At 43.7% G+C, this 16,453-nt stretch overlaps 2 protein-coding genes across 9 annotated transcripts in view; one reads left to right on the top strand and one right to left on the bottom strand.

Annotated features, from left to right (window-relative positions):
• ALKBH4 (alkB homolog 4, lysine demethylase) overlaps positions 1-4,666 on the top strand; it is a 150,266-nt gene extending 145,600 nt beyond the window's left edge. Inside the window, exon 4 of the transcript XR_007779145.1 lies at positions 4,653-4,666. The gene's annotated coding sequence lies outside the window, so the exon portion shown is untranslated. The remainder of the gene's footprint in view (positions 1-4,652) is intronic.
• The window catches only part of CUX1 (cut like homeobox 1), a 268,416-nt gene that overhangs the window by 75,191 nt on the left and 176,772 nt on the right, over positions 1-16,453 (bottom strand). For all 8 annotated transcript variants that reach the window (XM_050981835.1, XM_030232439.2, XM_030232441.2 and 5 more), the window contains exons 10-12: positions 12,460-12,564; positions 9,849-10,037; positions 4,280-4,338 (exon numbers count right to left, since the gene is read on the bottom strand). In XM_050981835.1, coding sequence (XP_050837792.1) covers positions 4,280-4,338; positions 9,849-10,037; positions 12,460-12,564 — 353 coding nt within the window. The remainder of the gene's footprint in view (positions 1-4,279; positions 4,339-9,848; positions 10,038-12,459; positions 12,565-16,453) is intronic.

Consider the following 16,453-nt stretch of genomic DNA (forward strand, 5'->3'; position numbering starts at 1 on the left):
TTGCTGTACTTTGTTGGATATTTTTTTTAAACCAGCCTGCTGCAGGCAGGACATGAACTTCCTCAGACTGAAGCAATAAATGATTTCAGCTTTTTACTGTACAAAGACAACATTCATTTGGTGAAGAAAAACACATAAACACATATAGATGGTGTTTACACAGCATTTGTCTTGTGTAAAACACCAAGAACTCTGTGAGCAAGAACAATCTGGTTAATCATGTAATAAACTGTATTAAATGCTGTGGATCATGTATTGAAGGTTTTGGAATTGCCCCTGGATCTCTGGAAGTGTCCAAGGCCAGGCTGGATGGAGCTGGGAGTAACCTGGGGTGGTGAAGGTGTCCCTGCCCATGGCAAGGGGGTGGCACTGGATGAGCTTTAAGGTCCCTTCCAGTCCAAAACATTCAGTGATTCCATGAAATGTGGAAACTGAGAGGGAAAAAAGGCAGAAGTCCAGTACTGAGACACAGGAACTGGTTCTGGGTGCCATGAGGAGTTAGCCAGGCACCCACTGACTGCCTGAACCTGTCCCTGGATTAATCCAGAGTTAGATGTGCATTAAGTGACACTCTGGAAATCAGGTCTCTGGGCCATTCAAGATCACTCAAAGTTATAGCAAACCCAAAGGAAAAAAAAAAAATCATTTTGAGAAAGAGACCCCATGTATCTTACATCTGTGTATATTCATTGCACACAGGGTTAATTCTGACAGGCATCCCTAAAATATAGCAATGTATGAAACCACACATTTCTGGCAATGACTTTCATTACATGGCATCACTCAGTGTCACCTCTTGCCTGGCTCTAGGGTGGAGCCATCACCCCCCACACAGCACATGAACAGCTCAGGCAAGTGCAAACCCAACCCTTTGGTGCTACCAGTGGACTCATGCTGGTCAAGGGCACAGGGTGGGGACTGATGGCAACTTCTCAGAGAGCCTGACACCACTTTGACATCACAGGTGTGTCACTCAGGGGGCAAATCCCCCAAAGCCAAAGTGTTTCTAGGCACAGCTCTGCATCCCAGGACTCCAAGGTGCTGGGGGAGATAAATGCACAGAGACTCATCCAGGGAAAAGCCCAGGCAGGTCTCTGTTCCCATGAATTCTGCAGGGAATGGCCTCTGCAGGGACAGCCAGTCCTAATGCACATCCTCATGATGCCCAAACGAGGAGACTCATTTGAATTTCAAACCCAGATTGAACAGTAAATGATCAGGTGGCAAACATCCCATGGGAAATCCCAGTTCAGCTCAGAGCAGTTGTGACCCCACTTACCACACCTGGCTTTGCCATGTGGAGCAATCCAGCAGCATTCCAACCACCTTCCTTCCTCCTGGGTGAGGCCAAACCAGAAAAAGCTGCTCTCTCCCAAAGGAGCAGATGTGAGAGGTGCCCTGACCACACAGTGCTGCCCCCAAACCAGGCTGACAATGCTTGGAAGCATGAACCTGCTTATGGTCATATTTGGTTCTCCACACCAAAAATCTGCCTCTAAAGGCCTGGTCCTGTCATCCCTCTCCTTGCACAGGCTGATGCAGTTTGGTTCTGAGCACTGAGGAAGGATCCTGAGCCTTGCAGCACCTCTGTTTCCAGTGAGATTGGTGCAGGCAATGTGTATTCAAGCCCTGGCTGGAAACCTACTGACCTCTGCCTACCTGAAGGGGATTCTTTGCTAACTGAATTAACTTTCTGACAATTTCACAGGTAATTTCCTATACAGTTGAAACACAACATATACTAAAAATCAAGCTGATGGCACCTCTAATTGCCCTAAGAGGAATATTCACTCCAGCAGGTTCATTTTTAAAAGAATGTAAAAGTTAAACATGTCAAAAATGACTCTCCAAATGTGTCACAAAAGACACATTCTCCTCAGGAATATGAGGAAGCACAACGTTTCTTCTTTGGATTCCAGGAATATCTTTGCCCATGAGATCTTGACTCAATCTGTGGCTCAAGATCAGTTACCTGCTTTTTAAAGAAATGATCTTGTGACTTGAATCTGCACATCTAAGAAGACTTGAAAGATCTGACTGTAAAGCAAAGTGTGCACTGGGACAGCTCAACTTTCTGTTTGTCTGATCCCGACTGCAAAGGCAGCAGGGTCAGCCCTGTCGTGCTACTTGAGAGGGAGCTGAAGGCACACAGAGAGCTCTCAGATCTCAAAAATAGGTTTAGAAGCCACTGGGCACAAAAGCCAAGGCAGAAAGTGAAGAATTCTCCCATCCCAGACCTTGACATGGGCCCAGCTAAGTTCCTGCAGAGGCAGGAGTTGGGCTGATACTGAGACCCTCAGCCCAGCACACCTCTAACACCCCAGGAAGGGTTAAGGAAGATACATCAGTGCCAAAACACCTCAAAAATTCATTCTCTTCCTGCTGTACTGACAAGATCTCTTTTCTCTAGGTGCAAATGTTATGAGCAGCTCATTTCTGTCAGTGTTCCAGGGCACAAGGCAGGTGCAGCAAGATTCAGTGTGAGGGCTGCAGATTTACAGCAAGAGACTTCTCCCAGCCTCATTTACAGCAAGGCTCAGTTCAGATCAGGCTGTCACTGCCAGGGGATGCACACTGAGCCCTCAGCACAGCACCTGGCTTAGATGGAGCATGGGAATGGTGTGAGGATACTTGGAGGATGCAGCATTGCAAACATCCTCAGTGCTCCCCTGGAGGGTCTCAACCCTCAGACCATCCCACAGGATGGTGATGGACCCCAGGGCCCTTACAAGCCAGCTATCAATCCACAAATTAGGGATATAAAAGCTGGAACAGCTGGGAAAACAGGGTTAATTTACTGGCACCCAACCAGGGCCACTTCCAGCAGAATCTCCCATTTATTTCTCTGCAGGCTCATCCTGAGCAGAAGCACCACATGAAGCCTCTTGTGTCACAGCTTCCCTGATCTGCCTTTCCATGTAAGTCAGTGTTGTAAAAAAAAAAAACAAAAACCCCCTTAAAATATTGGTATTATCACCAGGAATACAGGGTTTGTATTTAAAGTACAAATGCAAAATAAATGAGTATATTCAGTGAGTAGATTGGGTTCTTGGCACCTTAAGTCTGCCTTTAAAGTCCTGGTCCTGTTGTATTAAAGCTTTGCAATAAAGCAGGTAGGATTCAAAACTCATTTGTTGTTTCAGCACATTTACATTTAATATCTCATGCAGGAAGCTGGAAGGCTGTGGCCTTATTCCCATTCACTGCTTTACACATGAGGACATAAACTGGCTAAAACCTGAAGCTGTTCCCTTAACCCAGCAGAGGAGGTGGATGTATTCACCCCTAATCACTAAATGATGATGCTATTTAGAGCCCAGGTAATAATCAGGTAAAATGACCAAATAAATGGTCAATTCATTTAATTCCAGTGAAAATTATACCCCCCACATCAGGGTGTGCTGCAGCTGGTGGTGAAGCAGAACCTCAGCCAGCATAGCTTGAATAAATCAGCACCAGGGGCTGGGCAGTTGTGAGGCTTGCAAATCCAAAACTGCTTTCCATATTCTCCAGGGACGTGTAAACAAAAGCACATGACTACCAGCCTCATCTGAAATACCTCATTAAACCAGGGAATGGGTTATTTCAGCCTTTTTAAAACACACACAGAAATGCCAGAATGATGAAAGAAGAGATGGGAGTTTCTCGCAGTTATTTAAACCTTGACACTAAACATATTTCCAGTCAGAAAAGTTCTCTTCTGAACCTGACAGCTTATCTTGTTATAGTTTAAAATGAGGCTCTTTTAAGTCTCTTAAGAAAATCCCTTGAAATAGGAAGAGGCTGTTTGTGGCTTTAGTTTAAAACCACAATATATTAGCAAAAATATAGAGTGAAACAAGCCCAGCATTAGACTGCTAAGTGCTGAGCACTGGCTGGCAGGAGCAGAGAAAAGGTACCATGGCCAAAGGCTCTGCTTGTCATTTCTGGGCCTCATTACCCTCAGCCTTTGGCTGGAGATTTTTAAAGAGTGGTCCACCTAAACCACCACAGATTCTGAAACTTTTTTCCCTTTGTGGACAATAGTTTTAGTGGCTTTTCTTCGTGGACATGTGTTTTATTTGCTGTTGTGATCCTCTGCTGCAACAAAAAGGAGCACTCTCAGATATAGCAGTTCCACTGGTCCTGGATGCAATTTCTGCCAATATTCCCAATTTCCTCATCCTTGTGGTTTTGACTGAATTTTTTATTGTTCCAAGAACACAGATTTGTGGCTTCATTTAACAAGCACTGTTCAACCAGAGTTTGTGAAAAAATTATGTAAGCATTTAACACTTACTTTAATTCTTTCTTAACCTCTTCATAATCAGCCTGTCCTTTCAGTTTTTCTTCCAGTTGCTTTAAAAGAGAGAACATGGATTTAATTATTTACATTGTTTTTTTCCTGCAGGCTTTGAAAATCATCTTCAAATTATTCCATATATACAGCAGCGCACAAGTGAGGGTTAATGACTCATACCTAATTTACATATATTAGAAAACAAACTATAACCAATTAAACGTAAACACAATTATATCTCGCTCATCCTTTGTTTACAGAGTGCCAAGCATGACAGAATTCAGTGGGTCCCAATTTGGCTGCTTGCAATGTCACTGTCATGTGCTCAGGGAAGAGATTGGGGATGAAGGTATTAAAAAAAAAAATGGGGCAGGTGGAATTCTCAGGGAGATTGAGTAACCAAGCAGGATGCTTTGGCACATTCTTAATAGGACAGTTCTTGATAACCTTATCTACAGGATAAAAAGAGCAGGCTGAAGAAGCTGCTGTGGACTGGAATGCTTTAGGCTTGGAAGGCTCCTAGAGCACCTTGTGCCCCAACAAACCAGAGGTTTTACAAGCAGTACTGACTGCAGTAACCAGAGAGGAGCATTGAGGCCACCCCAGCAGCTCTGCCCCACCCAGGGTGGCCTCAAAGGCTTCTCCTGGCTGTCAGGATGCCCCAAAGGCTGAGCCCAACCCCTTGCCACGATCCAGAACGCAATGCCACACACTTGGACCTTACCCAGCTCCCACAAAGTGCTCATCACTACGGGGTAAATGCTTCAGGAGGCCTAAAACATATTGATACATAATTGATGCAGTTATGTTGCTTGCAGAAGCCACATTAATTTCAATAATTTCTTTGCTTAGTGCAGGCACACCTGATCTAAGCAAAGAACAGAACTTATTGGCTTGCAGCTTCCACGGATAAATTCAGGCTAACTCTGCTTCAGTTCATTTTTGGTGTTAAAACTGGCACAGAATCCCAAAGGTCATGGGAAACAGAAATAACACAAGGATGTATCACCTCAAAGACAGAGAATCTGCTTTGAAAAGCAAAGGAATATATGACATGAAAAAGAAAAATAGGACTTTATGTCCAGGAGAGGCTGCCTTCAGGGGAGAAGGGAATTCAAGACCCTACACCCACTCTGGGGCTGCTCTTTGGATGCAGGAGGAGGGCAGGGGAGGGTTGCTGGGAACTGCATAATTTTAGCAAAGCTGTTTAAAATGCAGCCCCACACAGCTGTGCAGCAGCCCAGCTATGGGGCATGGAGGCAGGGCTGGGGAAACAGAATTGGGAACTTGTTCCCTGTGCTGTCTTCCCTAGGAAGTCAGTGTGTGGGTATCACAGAGCTGTACAAACCCCAAAAGGATGCAGCACAGCACCCACAGGACACCAAATCCATGGACTGAGTCATCTCAGTAATTTAAATGAGGCTTCTTCAGATGCCAGCAGCAGCATGGTGGGGCTTTGTGGGACCTCCAGCTACTCTGCCATTTTTAAAGGATTTCCTACCCAGCCCTGTGCAGCTCTCACACTGCAGACATGTCTGCCTTGCCATCAGCACAGCTGTTAAGGAGCAGTGACAAAGTGGACAGCCACGTCACCAATCCACAGCCCTCTCAAGGCCCTGTTCCTGCTGTTTGCCACCACAGCCCAGCATCCTCAGCACTGCTGAGAGAGGAATCTCCTGCAGGAACAGCCAGGCTCAATGAGCAGCTCTTAATGGATGCCAGGAGCTGCTGCTCAGTGTGGAATTTGCACTTTCTGGGACACTGATGGAACAAGTGGCCTCTTAGAAAGGTCTCGTGTCTTTTGTCATCAGTGGTTGTGCAGTCATTCCAGTTGTGCTAAAAATAAAAATGAAGTGTCTGTTTTAGCTACAACCAATTTTTTTTTCACCTGGAATAAATACAGGACAAGTTTTAGTAGTTTTTTCTGGCGTGTCCTGCCTTGCCAAATTCCAGTTATTGTCTGGAGCTATAGGAAGCACTGACTTTGCTTTAGATAGCAGACACAGTGCTCCAGGAAAATCCTACAAATAATAAAGATATTGGAGGTTTTGATAATTTACAACACATGCTAAAATCTCATTATGGGATGTACTGTCTAGTCCCAGGGCCTGAGGTCTCACATTTTGAGGAGGATCAGCTACAACAGGCCATGAGCTCAAGCAGCTTTTCAAGCTGCAGCTCAACACTGAGCAAAACAGAGTGACTCCAACAAGGTGGAATTTTTAGTGCATCAGGTCAGGCTGGAGAGGGATCTTTAAATGAAACCAGTGAGCCAGAGAGCCCTTGGTACTGGGAGGAGACTCAGCATCAGAGCTGAGAGTTTTCCAAGTGGTCACAGGCAAGGGGAGGACCTGCCAAACCCCAAGACATCCTTCTGCTCTCCTTGGTCTGGTCACTTTGTCCTTCTGTCTCTGCAAATTCACTGCAATTCACCCTTTCCTCAACTCTGTGACTTGCAACATTTTGGGTCTGGAGCAGAGGAGCTTTCACAGCAGGAATAACTGGCAATTTTTACCAGTTCTCAGTAAAAAAGGACCAGAAGAAATTTAAAACAAGCAATACCCTGGGTTAATATGTTAGTTACTTATGCAAGGGTATGCTAAGAAAACAGCCTTTTTGTAGAAACAGATAAACCACAGAAAAGCTAAAGATTCCCATTTTAATGAATTCTCTGTTAAATGTAATTCTGTGCAGGGAAGTGCTATACCCTGGTAGAGTATTTCTGGAATATTTAGGTACAAAACACAGAAAAATAAAGAAAAAAAGAGATATTGACAAAATACAGCTGGTTTGGACTCTCAGGTACTTGCTACAGCAGTATGACAACCAGCAATGTTTTACTTTGGATTGTATAAAAGCCACACACATCCATCACTCCCAAGTACCTAACACAGAGATTGTTGCCATGGAAAATCTGCACCTAAACATCTCCTTTACTAAACAATATAAACTAACAACTGAGGGTGCAGTGCCTGTGCAGAAACAGAACATTTAGGCACTTGGCATCTTCCCAGTCAATGGCTGTTTTAAAATGTATTAGTATGGTAATTGTCTCCAAGATCCCTGTAAAATGCACAGAACATGGGATGACAAAGGTTCAAGCTGTGAGACAATCTGGAGGAACTAATATCTTGCACTAAATATCAACCTGGTTAATTCAGACAAAACATATTCCAACGACCTCCAGCACACAAAAATGCAGGAGCCAGAGGGCAGAAGGAATGGACTGCTGGCTTTCCTGCATATTAAATTTGCAAATATCCCATGTTAAAGAATCATTTTGCATCTGTGGTGTGAATAAACCCATGGCAGAGCATGCAGAGATTGGGTCCCTCCTTGGGTATTCAGAAAACACAAACACTTCTGCATTATTAACTGAACTGACACAGGTAAATAGCAGGGGCTGTGTTGAGGGGCTTAAAACATTTCAATCACCATTAGATTAACACTGTAGTTCAGTTTAGAGTGATCACCTCACATTACTGAATTTTAACTGGGTAGCAGAGACATCCTAGCACCCAGCCACAAAGGGTTAATACAATTAGAGTGAGAAAAGTCTTGTTACTAGAGGACATGTTTTGATTATTAGATCAGATGAAGATAAAGAAGCAATAATTTTGAAAGTATTTCTGTATTGTTTCATTAAGTCATAGAGTATTAAACAATTCCCCCAAGATCCAGGTTGAGAACATTGCTTTAATTTGTGAAAGTGTGAGTTGTTTTCTGTGGAGGCAGCCATTAAAATCTCTGTTATTTCAGAAGGAATTCCTCCAAAATCAAACAGGAGATCAGCACATCATCACTGAGATTTGGTGCTTTGTACAACCTGGGCCTGGCACAGGCTTTCCCAGCACTTTGGGGTGAAAGGAAGTATTTAGAAATATTTTTAAAGTTGCAATAAATAAGGTTAAAGAGGGTTGAAATGACTAAAACTTTATCAATAGAGGCACTACATCAGCCACTATCAACAGAAAGCTAAATACAGAGCATTAGCCAGGCAAGGCTATGAGAAAATGGAAGGAGATTACTGAAATGAAAATCAAAGACTTGCTCTGTCATTTCTATGATCCTACTCCCTTTGAAGTTAATGGCTAAACTAATACTGACCTCACCAGGAACATGCTTTATTCCAAGAAAATCTGTCAAGTGCAAGGATTCAAGATATTTTCTATCAGGATTTTATGAAAAAGTAAAATAAAAAAATCCCCTGAACATGGGTGTAGCCAGCAAAATGTGTCCCTCAAAACCAGGGCAGCTCCTTTCTCCCTCAGTAAAAGTGGTGCCCACATGGTGACAGGTGGGCAGAGACTGATACTGTCAATGGAGTTACATAATAGGTGTCCTTTGCTCCACTGAATTTTCATAAAAATTCTGCAAAGCCAGCTTAAAGCATGCAGAAAACACTGACTGCAACACTTCAGCTTTCATTCCTAACAGGTCTCTCTCCATGTGAATTATGTTCCATCACAGCAAAGCCAGTAACTGCTAAAAAATGTCAGAATTAGAGCAATTTGTAAGAGTTTCAATTGAACATTAAATCATTCTGATAGAGCAAAGCTGCCCACGCCACAGTCAGAGCTGAGTGGGAACTATCAGCCTCCTGCTCTCAGAAAACTCTCAGACTATCAAACCTGCACAACTACCAAGTCTTTAATGGAATAGATAAATTTATCTTGTTTACACTTTGGAGCTCATAGATGGTGGAACAATGAAGGAGACAGGAGTTACAGGAAACTGATTCATACCCAACGTCAGGAAACATTTCTCATGCTCACTCAGAGATCAGAACTGTGTGGGCTCAGCACAGGGAAAGTGAAACTGCCCAAGAGAGAGGTAAAAGGGTCATTCAGAGAATTCTTAGCTGTTCCTTCTGGTTCTAGTGCAAATGAGCACAGACTGCTAATTATAAATGGGAATTATTGTGCAGCAAATACACAGTTAAAAAATAATTAAATGGTTACTGGTAATAATAAATAAATAAATGGTCATTATTTAAATAATTAAATGGTTATTATATAAAAGTCTTCTCCATGCCCTGATTTTACTTGTTTCTATGCCCTAAATGATAATCTAAAATCTAAATGATACACTTCCCATTTCCAGTGGAGAGAACTGGAGGGGATAGCAGGGACATTGAGTGATAAATCAATTCCTTGCAAATCTTCAATATATGTAACTGGAATAGGAATTAAAAGTTTGAAAATCTAAGAGGGATTTTCTGTGCTTTTTCAGTTTAACTGTTTCATTACATATCCATGCTCAGTGTCTGCTGGGGCTTGCTGGTGATTTTAATCCTAAAGGTAGCCTTGTCCTGCAAAACCACATTTCAAACCAGTAAGGACTGGGCCATTTAGAACTTAAAAAACCTGTGAGCCCTTAAAAACAATATAGCCAGGGGGTGGAATGGGATGGGTTTGAAGGTCCCTTCTCACTCAAACCATTCTGTGAGTCCACAAATGCCACAGAAAGCAGAACTCAGTCACACCCTGAAGGAGCCAATGGCTCAGGACCACAGGAAACCCCAAAATCATCATCTCTGAGACATCCTTTGGGCAGAACCAAGCCTTACTTTGAGTGTGCTGTTCTTGGCTGTCAGCTGCTGCTCCAGCTGGGAGATTTGGCTGCTGGAGTTCTCCCTCAGCTTGGTGAGGCTGCCCTGGAGCCTCTGGACATCCTCGACGAGCTGCGCGATCTCGCGCTCCTTCGCCGCCAGCTCCACTTCCAGGCTGGAGCGGGTCAGCACCTCGATGGCCTGCTCCTGCAGGGAAAACAGCAGCAGAGCACTGAAAGGAAGGCAACAGGCACTTCCTCAATCTGGGGCTCCTCTGACTGACATTGGGAATGTGGAAGATGGAATTTCCCACAGCCCAGGACAGCTCTCTGGGAAAGCAGGGATAACAGAGGGAATAAATTTCCCCGTTTCGTAAGCGCACTGGAAAGATGCAGCAGTGAAAGTCAAAGGATTCTATTTAGATCTATTTATTATTAATAGCCCAAGTGCTTTGACAACTATGAAAATCTGTGCTTACAAAATACTAATCAGATAAAATATTCTGAAGTAATGGAGCAGAATTTCTTAATCAGGAATGGCAGAGCCATGTGCCTGTGGCTCTCTGCATGCACACTGCATGTTTCAGGCAAAATTGTCAAAAATTGCCCCAAACTGCTGCTTCCAATGAACTTGATCCTTGCAGGAAAATTGTTCATGTTAACATTATTGGAAGCATCCCTCCACGGGGAAGAAGAGAGATGTGACAGCTCTAAGACAAGGCCATTCTCCCTTTGGTCACCACTTTCAGAAATTCTCTTTCCTAAATCTTCCTTCTTCCAGTTTCCCACAGCTGTAAAATCTGTCCTCAAGTCTGGAACTTCCTCTCTGGCCTGACTTCCTGGGAGGACAAGGAATCAGAGAGGTCCAGAAGGAGGCAGATCCATTCAGAAAAGATAATAGAGACTACTTGCACCATCTCTGTCTCCTTCTGTGCTGGGAGATTACAGCTGTGATGCACTGGGGAGCTCTGAGCCTCCTCCATGGAGAATGTGAGGAAAGCCCTGTGCCTGTGTGGGGGGCAGGAGGCAGCCCAAGGAGGGGCACAATTCCATTAAAGAGCCCAAGATGCATCTGACCAAGGTAAATGGCTGCTCCTCAGAAGCACCAGTGAAGGAAGGGAGAATCCATTCAGCAAGAGGCAGATGAAGATGGTGAGCACTAAACCAAAGATCTGTGGTGAAAGAGCTGAGAATTCACCCCAGCACACCCTGACAGCTGAAGGTGACCCTGCAGCAGATTGAAATATACTCCATACCCTCTTTTCTGGGAATGCAGGAACAACAAAATCTCCTTTTCCATATCTTCTAAACATTCAGCTTGATTCTCAGTGACTACACCCTGCTGCACTCACAGAAAGCCTCATGTACTAACAGCAGTTAACAACACTCTCCTATTACACTGAATTATACTTTTAACTTGAAAAAACCTCTAATTTGCTTGCATGAAACATCACAAGTTGTATAATCATCTGCTGCTTGTGCCTATTGAGACTAGAACGTAGAGTCTGAAATAAGATAGATAATGATCATTTTCATCCTGCAGTAGTTGTCATATTAAATATAAATGAAGTGCAGAAGTACTATTAAATACAAGAAAGACCTAATGTTAAAATAATGATAAGACTAGGACACGAGATAGGAAGAGGCAGGTAATTCAGAGTTACAAGTGATATTCAGGCTTTTTATTTTTTGTTTTGCAGCCTACTTGCCTATCTTTTGACTTCTCTGAGAAAATACTGGGTTGTATTAATAGACAACCAAACAGATCTGGAGGACTTATGGTTTGTTACTCATTCTCTGCAAATGATTTTTAAAGGCAGCCATGTGTTCCTCTGCTATCAGTGTCAAGCACGTATAAGGCTTGCAAGGAAAAAAAAAAAAGCAATGATTTCTTTTGTTTCTTAAATCTGCTGCTTAGAAGTAGACTAAATTTCGCTTAATTGCATATTTACATTTAAATACTCCTATTTCTCCTTTGGCAAACAAAAATCAGAATAATCTGGCTGCTCATCTGTGATACCTGCTCACCCAGGGCCAGCTGGAGCCCTGTGACAGCCCCCTGTGCCTGCAGGTCCCATCTCAGCCTTGGCTTCACTCAGAGCCACACACAGCAGGCAACAAGCAGGAGTACAGGCTATCTTCTCAATTCTCCAGGGATTTATAGGTGTGATTCTCAGTTTAGATACAGCCAGTGAAAACTGGAGTGGTACCAAGAGTATTTCCAGTTTTTCTGACAGCCCAGACGTGGAGTTAGGGAGCTCTGGGTGCCCTTGGGGTGGATCCCACAGGCAGGCACCGGCTGATGGCCACCAAGGCTCTCTTGCTGCCTCTGTTTCTCCTCTGCTGATGCTGTCAGCCATGTGAAATGATTCCTGAGAGCTGTGCTGTCCACCTGGAGCAGGGAGTGATGGATCACCCCAGAGCCAAGTGACCTCTGTCCTTCCCGTGGTCTCCTGCAGCCACCAACCCCCTGAGAAGCTGAACCCCACCACAATCCCAAAGGAACAGCGTTCCCTTTCAGTTAAAATATGACTTCAAACAGCTGTTTTTATAGCTGTGGGCATAAATTGAAGGAGCTGTACTGCAGGAATGTCAGAAACCTGTAAGAGTCAGTAAATATTTTCTCTCACCACATCAGGTGCCTTCTGGATCTGAGTAGCAAGTTGGAGAGATTTGTTAGCTGATGAGAGCTGCTCCCTTAAGGTCTCTGCCTCTCTCTGAGCCACCTCTGCCCTCTGAAGGAAATGAAAAGGGGTGAAAAGAGAAAGTACATTCAGTTTAACAACTGACAATTATTACAAGAACATTCATCAATTCATGCCTGACTGAATATAATTGATTTTCCTAAACACTCAACCTAATAAATGTTAGAAAAAAACATAGAATGTGATGGATTTTTATTTTAAACAGTACAAGGAAGAAATAATTGAGCGATTATGACAGTAATTTAACGCTAGGAGCAAGGAATCCCCTGCTGATACTAATGCTGCGGCCCACTGAATTTCCCAGACTGAATAAATACAAGTGGAAATGGAGTCTTTTTATTCAATTTCTTTCTATTCTCATAGACCAAGCAGATTTTATTGCAAGGCTCCTCATGGGAATAATTCTCACGGGTAAATGCTGAATTAAAAGATATTCTGACCACTCTCTCAAACACACATACAATGTTGTGGGCTGTCTTTCTGCAGTAATTATTCCCTAAAATGTGAATTGTTAGATTCTGTTCTTTCAGCAGGTCTATTTATTCAACAATATTTAACCCTAAAGTGACAATTTTGCACAGCTCAGTTACCAGCTGCTGAGGATTTATGCAATAGCTGATAAGCCTCTGACTTGGCCACTGGTCAAAATTCCCATCTAAATATTGAATAGTGATAGAAAGGAGAAAGAATGATGAGGGAAAATTCTCTGTATGGGAGTTTGGGTAGAGACAGATGGATCAGTAACTTCAGGCAATAAATAGCAGCAGAGTCCTTTTCATAACTGTCTGTAAGCTTCTGTTAGAAATGGAACAAAACCTGGTTCTTTTACAATATACACTCCTCCTGGCAAGACTGTTTTCTCTCTTTTAAAAAAATAGTATTTTATTGTTATAAAACCACACTGCTTTCCTCCTTGAGTAATCACTGCTTTTTGCCTGGGCTACTCCATGCAGATCATGCTGTGCTTTCAGAAAAGAGCCAAAATCATTTTCTATCTCCACTTCCAAGACTGATTACCAATTCTACCAAACCCATCAGCTGCCACCAGTGAAGGTCACAACTTTTCCTGACCAGCTGATGGATCCCTTCCTTCATGGAATGAGAAATTCCCACTGCCATTTTTGAGCCACCCAAACTGCCACAGACTCTCCTGGCTAATCCTTTGGAAAACTTATGTCTAAAATCTAAATATAAATCTAAAATAGTGAATACAGAACATACAGCAAATATAAAACCTGTAGTGAATATAAAATTATAGTGAATATAGAAGCTATAGCAAATATACAACTTATAGTAATATAAAACATAAAAGGAATATAAAATCTATAGGAAATATAAAATCTATAGAAAATATGAATCCTGCAGTGAATATAAGCCCTGTGTGTGTGTGTGGTCTCTGACTTCCTCCCCAGTCAAAGCAGACTCTGCATGTTTAATCAATGAGTAAACTAACAGCAATCAAATACTAAATGCATCATCTGTGCTATTTGCTCACAACATTGTATTAAATGATTTTGCATAGGTTCTACAGCTGTAATTAAAATGTGATTGTAAAAAGTGCAGTGATGTGGCTCCAATAATCAGAGCAGGGGACACAGCTTATTGTGTGCTTGGAAAATGTGGAAACAGCAGCAAAAAAAAGGCACAAAAAGAGGGATTTATGTTGTTTATGTGGCTGATAATATTAGGATAAATACTGAGCTAACAATACACATTGAGATAAATTATTTTCTGGTGCTTTATTAGATGTGCAGCTACATATATTGATCTAATAACTGCAGAACAACTCCAGCAAAGCAGGACAAGTTACTACACTGTGGCACTTGCTCTTCCATCTACTGCTGGATAAGTAATGGGTTTTGCAGCCTTGAGCAATTCTGCTGATGGCTTCCATTCAGTGCAGCATTGTTTGGAGAATCTATTCAGCTGGCATGGAGCAAACCACAGAGGATACTGCTAATAGGTGCTACATCTGCATATACAGTGAGCTGTCAGCTGCCCTTTCTGCACAGCCTCCCCAGCCAATTCCCAACACCTGTTGTGATCCTCAGATTAATACCAGACAAGATTTCATACCAGGCATTGTTAAAAATACAGCAGCACAAACTCTGGGCAATTCTGTTTGGGAAATACTGCTCAATCCCTCTCTCTTTTCCCTCCTTTCACAGAATGGAAGCTTTTTAGAGGCAGAATTACAGATGTGCTCAGTGTCTGGAAAGCACTTTTGGGTGCTGTTGCAATATAAATTATAAATGACACACAAAACCCTGTTAAAAGAATGCTAGCTTCAAATTTGAGCACTTACAAGTTGGGAAAAGCCAAGTCTGAGGCTGGTGCTCAGCCACCCTGTGTTAGGGCTCAGGAGTGGGATGGCACCACACAGGACCTGCTGAGGCTTTTCCAGTGAGATTTTCCCAGTGAGATCCCCTGCTCCACCAGCTCTGAGAGGAACTGGCTTGGTGAGTGACCTTCTCTTTGTCCTCTTATTCCCTGTGTGATCTTCATTTGCTCCAAGCTAATCCCACTCCCCTCTGCCAAGGCATTCACCTCTTCCTCATGGGAGCCCTGCTGCACCACCAGAGGTGCTTCAGGACATTAAGGACTGCACTGGCACAAGCCCTGTCTGCAGCTGTTTGGGTTCCTGGAGCCCCTGGCACATTTCCCTGCACAGCAGCCCTGGCTGGAGGCTCCCAGCCTGGCAGGAGCTGCCCCTGCCCAGACCCTGCCCAGTGGCTGCAGTGCTGCCCCCCTGCCAGACCCTCTGGTTTGCCTCTTGCACTGCCACCCCTCTCTGCTTGTCACTCTGTCCCCTTCCTAACTCTTTTTGGCTGCTGGGAGCACCATGCCTGTCTCCTCTGTGCTCTGTGGTGCCTTCAGCTCCAGGCAGGCAAAGCCCAGCTCGTACCTTGCATGACCTAATGAGCACCCACAAACCCCCAGAATGAGCCTTACCCCCACGATTTCCTCCTTCCTCTTTTCCTCCTTCCTCTTTTCTTCCTTCCTCTTTTCTCCTTCCTCTTCTCCTCGTTGTTTCTTCTCCAAATGTCCTCACAAAAGTTCCTCCAAGTGTCCCTGTCCTGGTGTCTGTCCCCATTCCCTGCCCACCCTGAACCCCTCTCCCCATCCTGCTCCCATGCTGATGTCTCCAGTCATGGCAGAGGCAGCCTGGGGAGTGTCTCCCCTCCTTGTGCCCCCACAAAATCTCACATCACACCCAGAAAAAGCAGAACCTGCCTGGTGGATGCTCACCCAGCCAGAGCAGTGACTGCAGTGTGCCTGGGACAGGCACCAGCAGCAAAGCCTGAACAAATTCAAACCAGATTCTGCTGAGTTTCTGTGAACTCATTTTTCCAGACTCTTATAGGCTGGCCAAACTTGAGGTTGTCTTTTAATTATTATTATTTTTTTTAAATTTTTTCTACTTGAAGCAACAGAAGATACAACCCTGAGAAAAAAGGGAACCATCCCTCATCAAACCCCTTCTATTAAATCTGGGCACAGCAGGCCCCTCACCAAAACAGCAAGAAAAACTCGTAACATCTGGGAGAAAATGGATTTCTTTTTTCCTAATCTTGTTCTTAAAAATGATTGAACAATTTTTCCTGAAGTGAGAAAAAAGAGAGCAGCCAGAGACAGACCCCAGTATGGAAAAGGGCTAAATCTGAGGAGTCTTGCACAACTTGGAGCCACTGGAAAGTTCACAAAACTTTGTTTGTGTGAAACTGTCCCACTTCAGCTGAGAAATACAGAGAGATTCACAGAATTACAGAAAGGGTTTGGAAGGGAGATTAAAGCCCATCCAGTGCCACTCCTGCCATGGCAGGGACACCTCCCACTGTCCCAGGCTGCTCCCAGCCCCAATGTCCAACCTGGCCTTGGGCACTGCCAGGATCCAGGGGCAGCCCCAGCTGCTCTGGGC

This window comes from Serinus canaria, chromosome 19 (assembly GCF_022539315.1).
Source record: "Serinus canaria isolate serCan28SL12 chromosome 19, serCan2020, whole genome shotgun sequence".
NCBI classification, from domain to species: Eukaryota; Metazoa; Chordata; class Aves; order Passeriformes; family Fringillidae; genus Serinus; species Serinus canaria.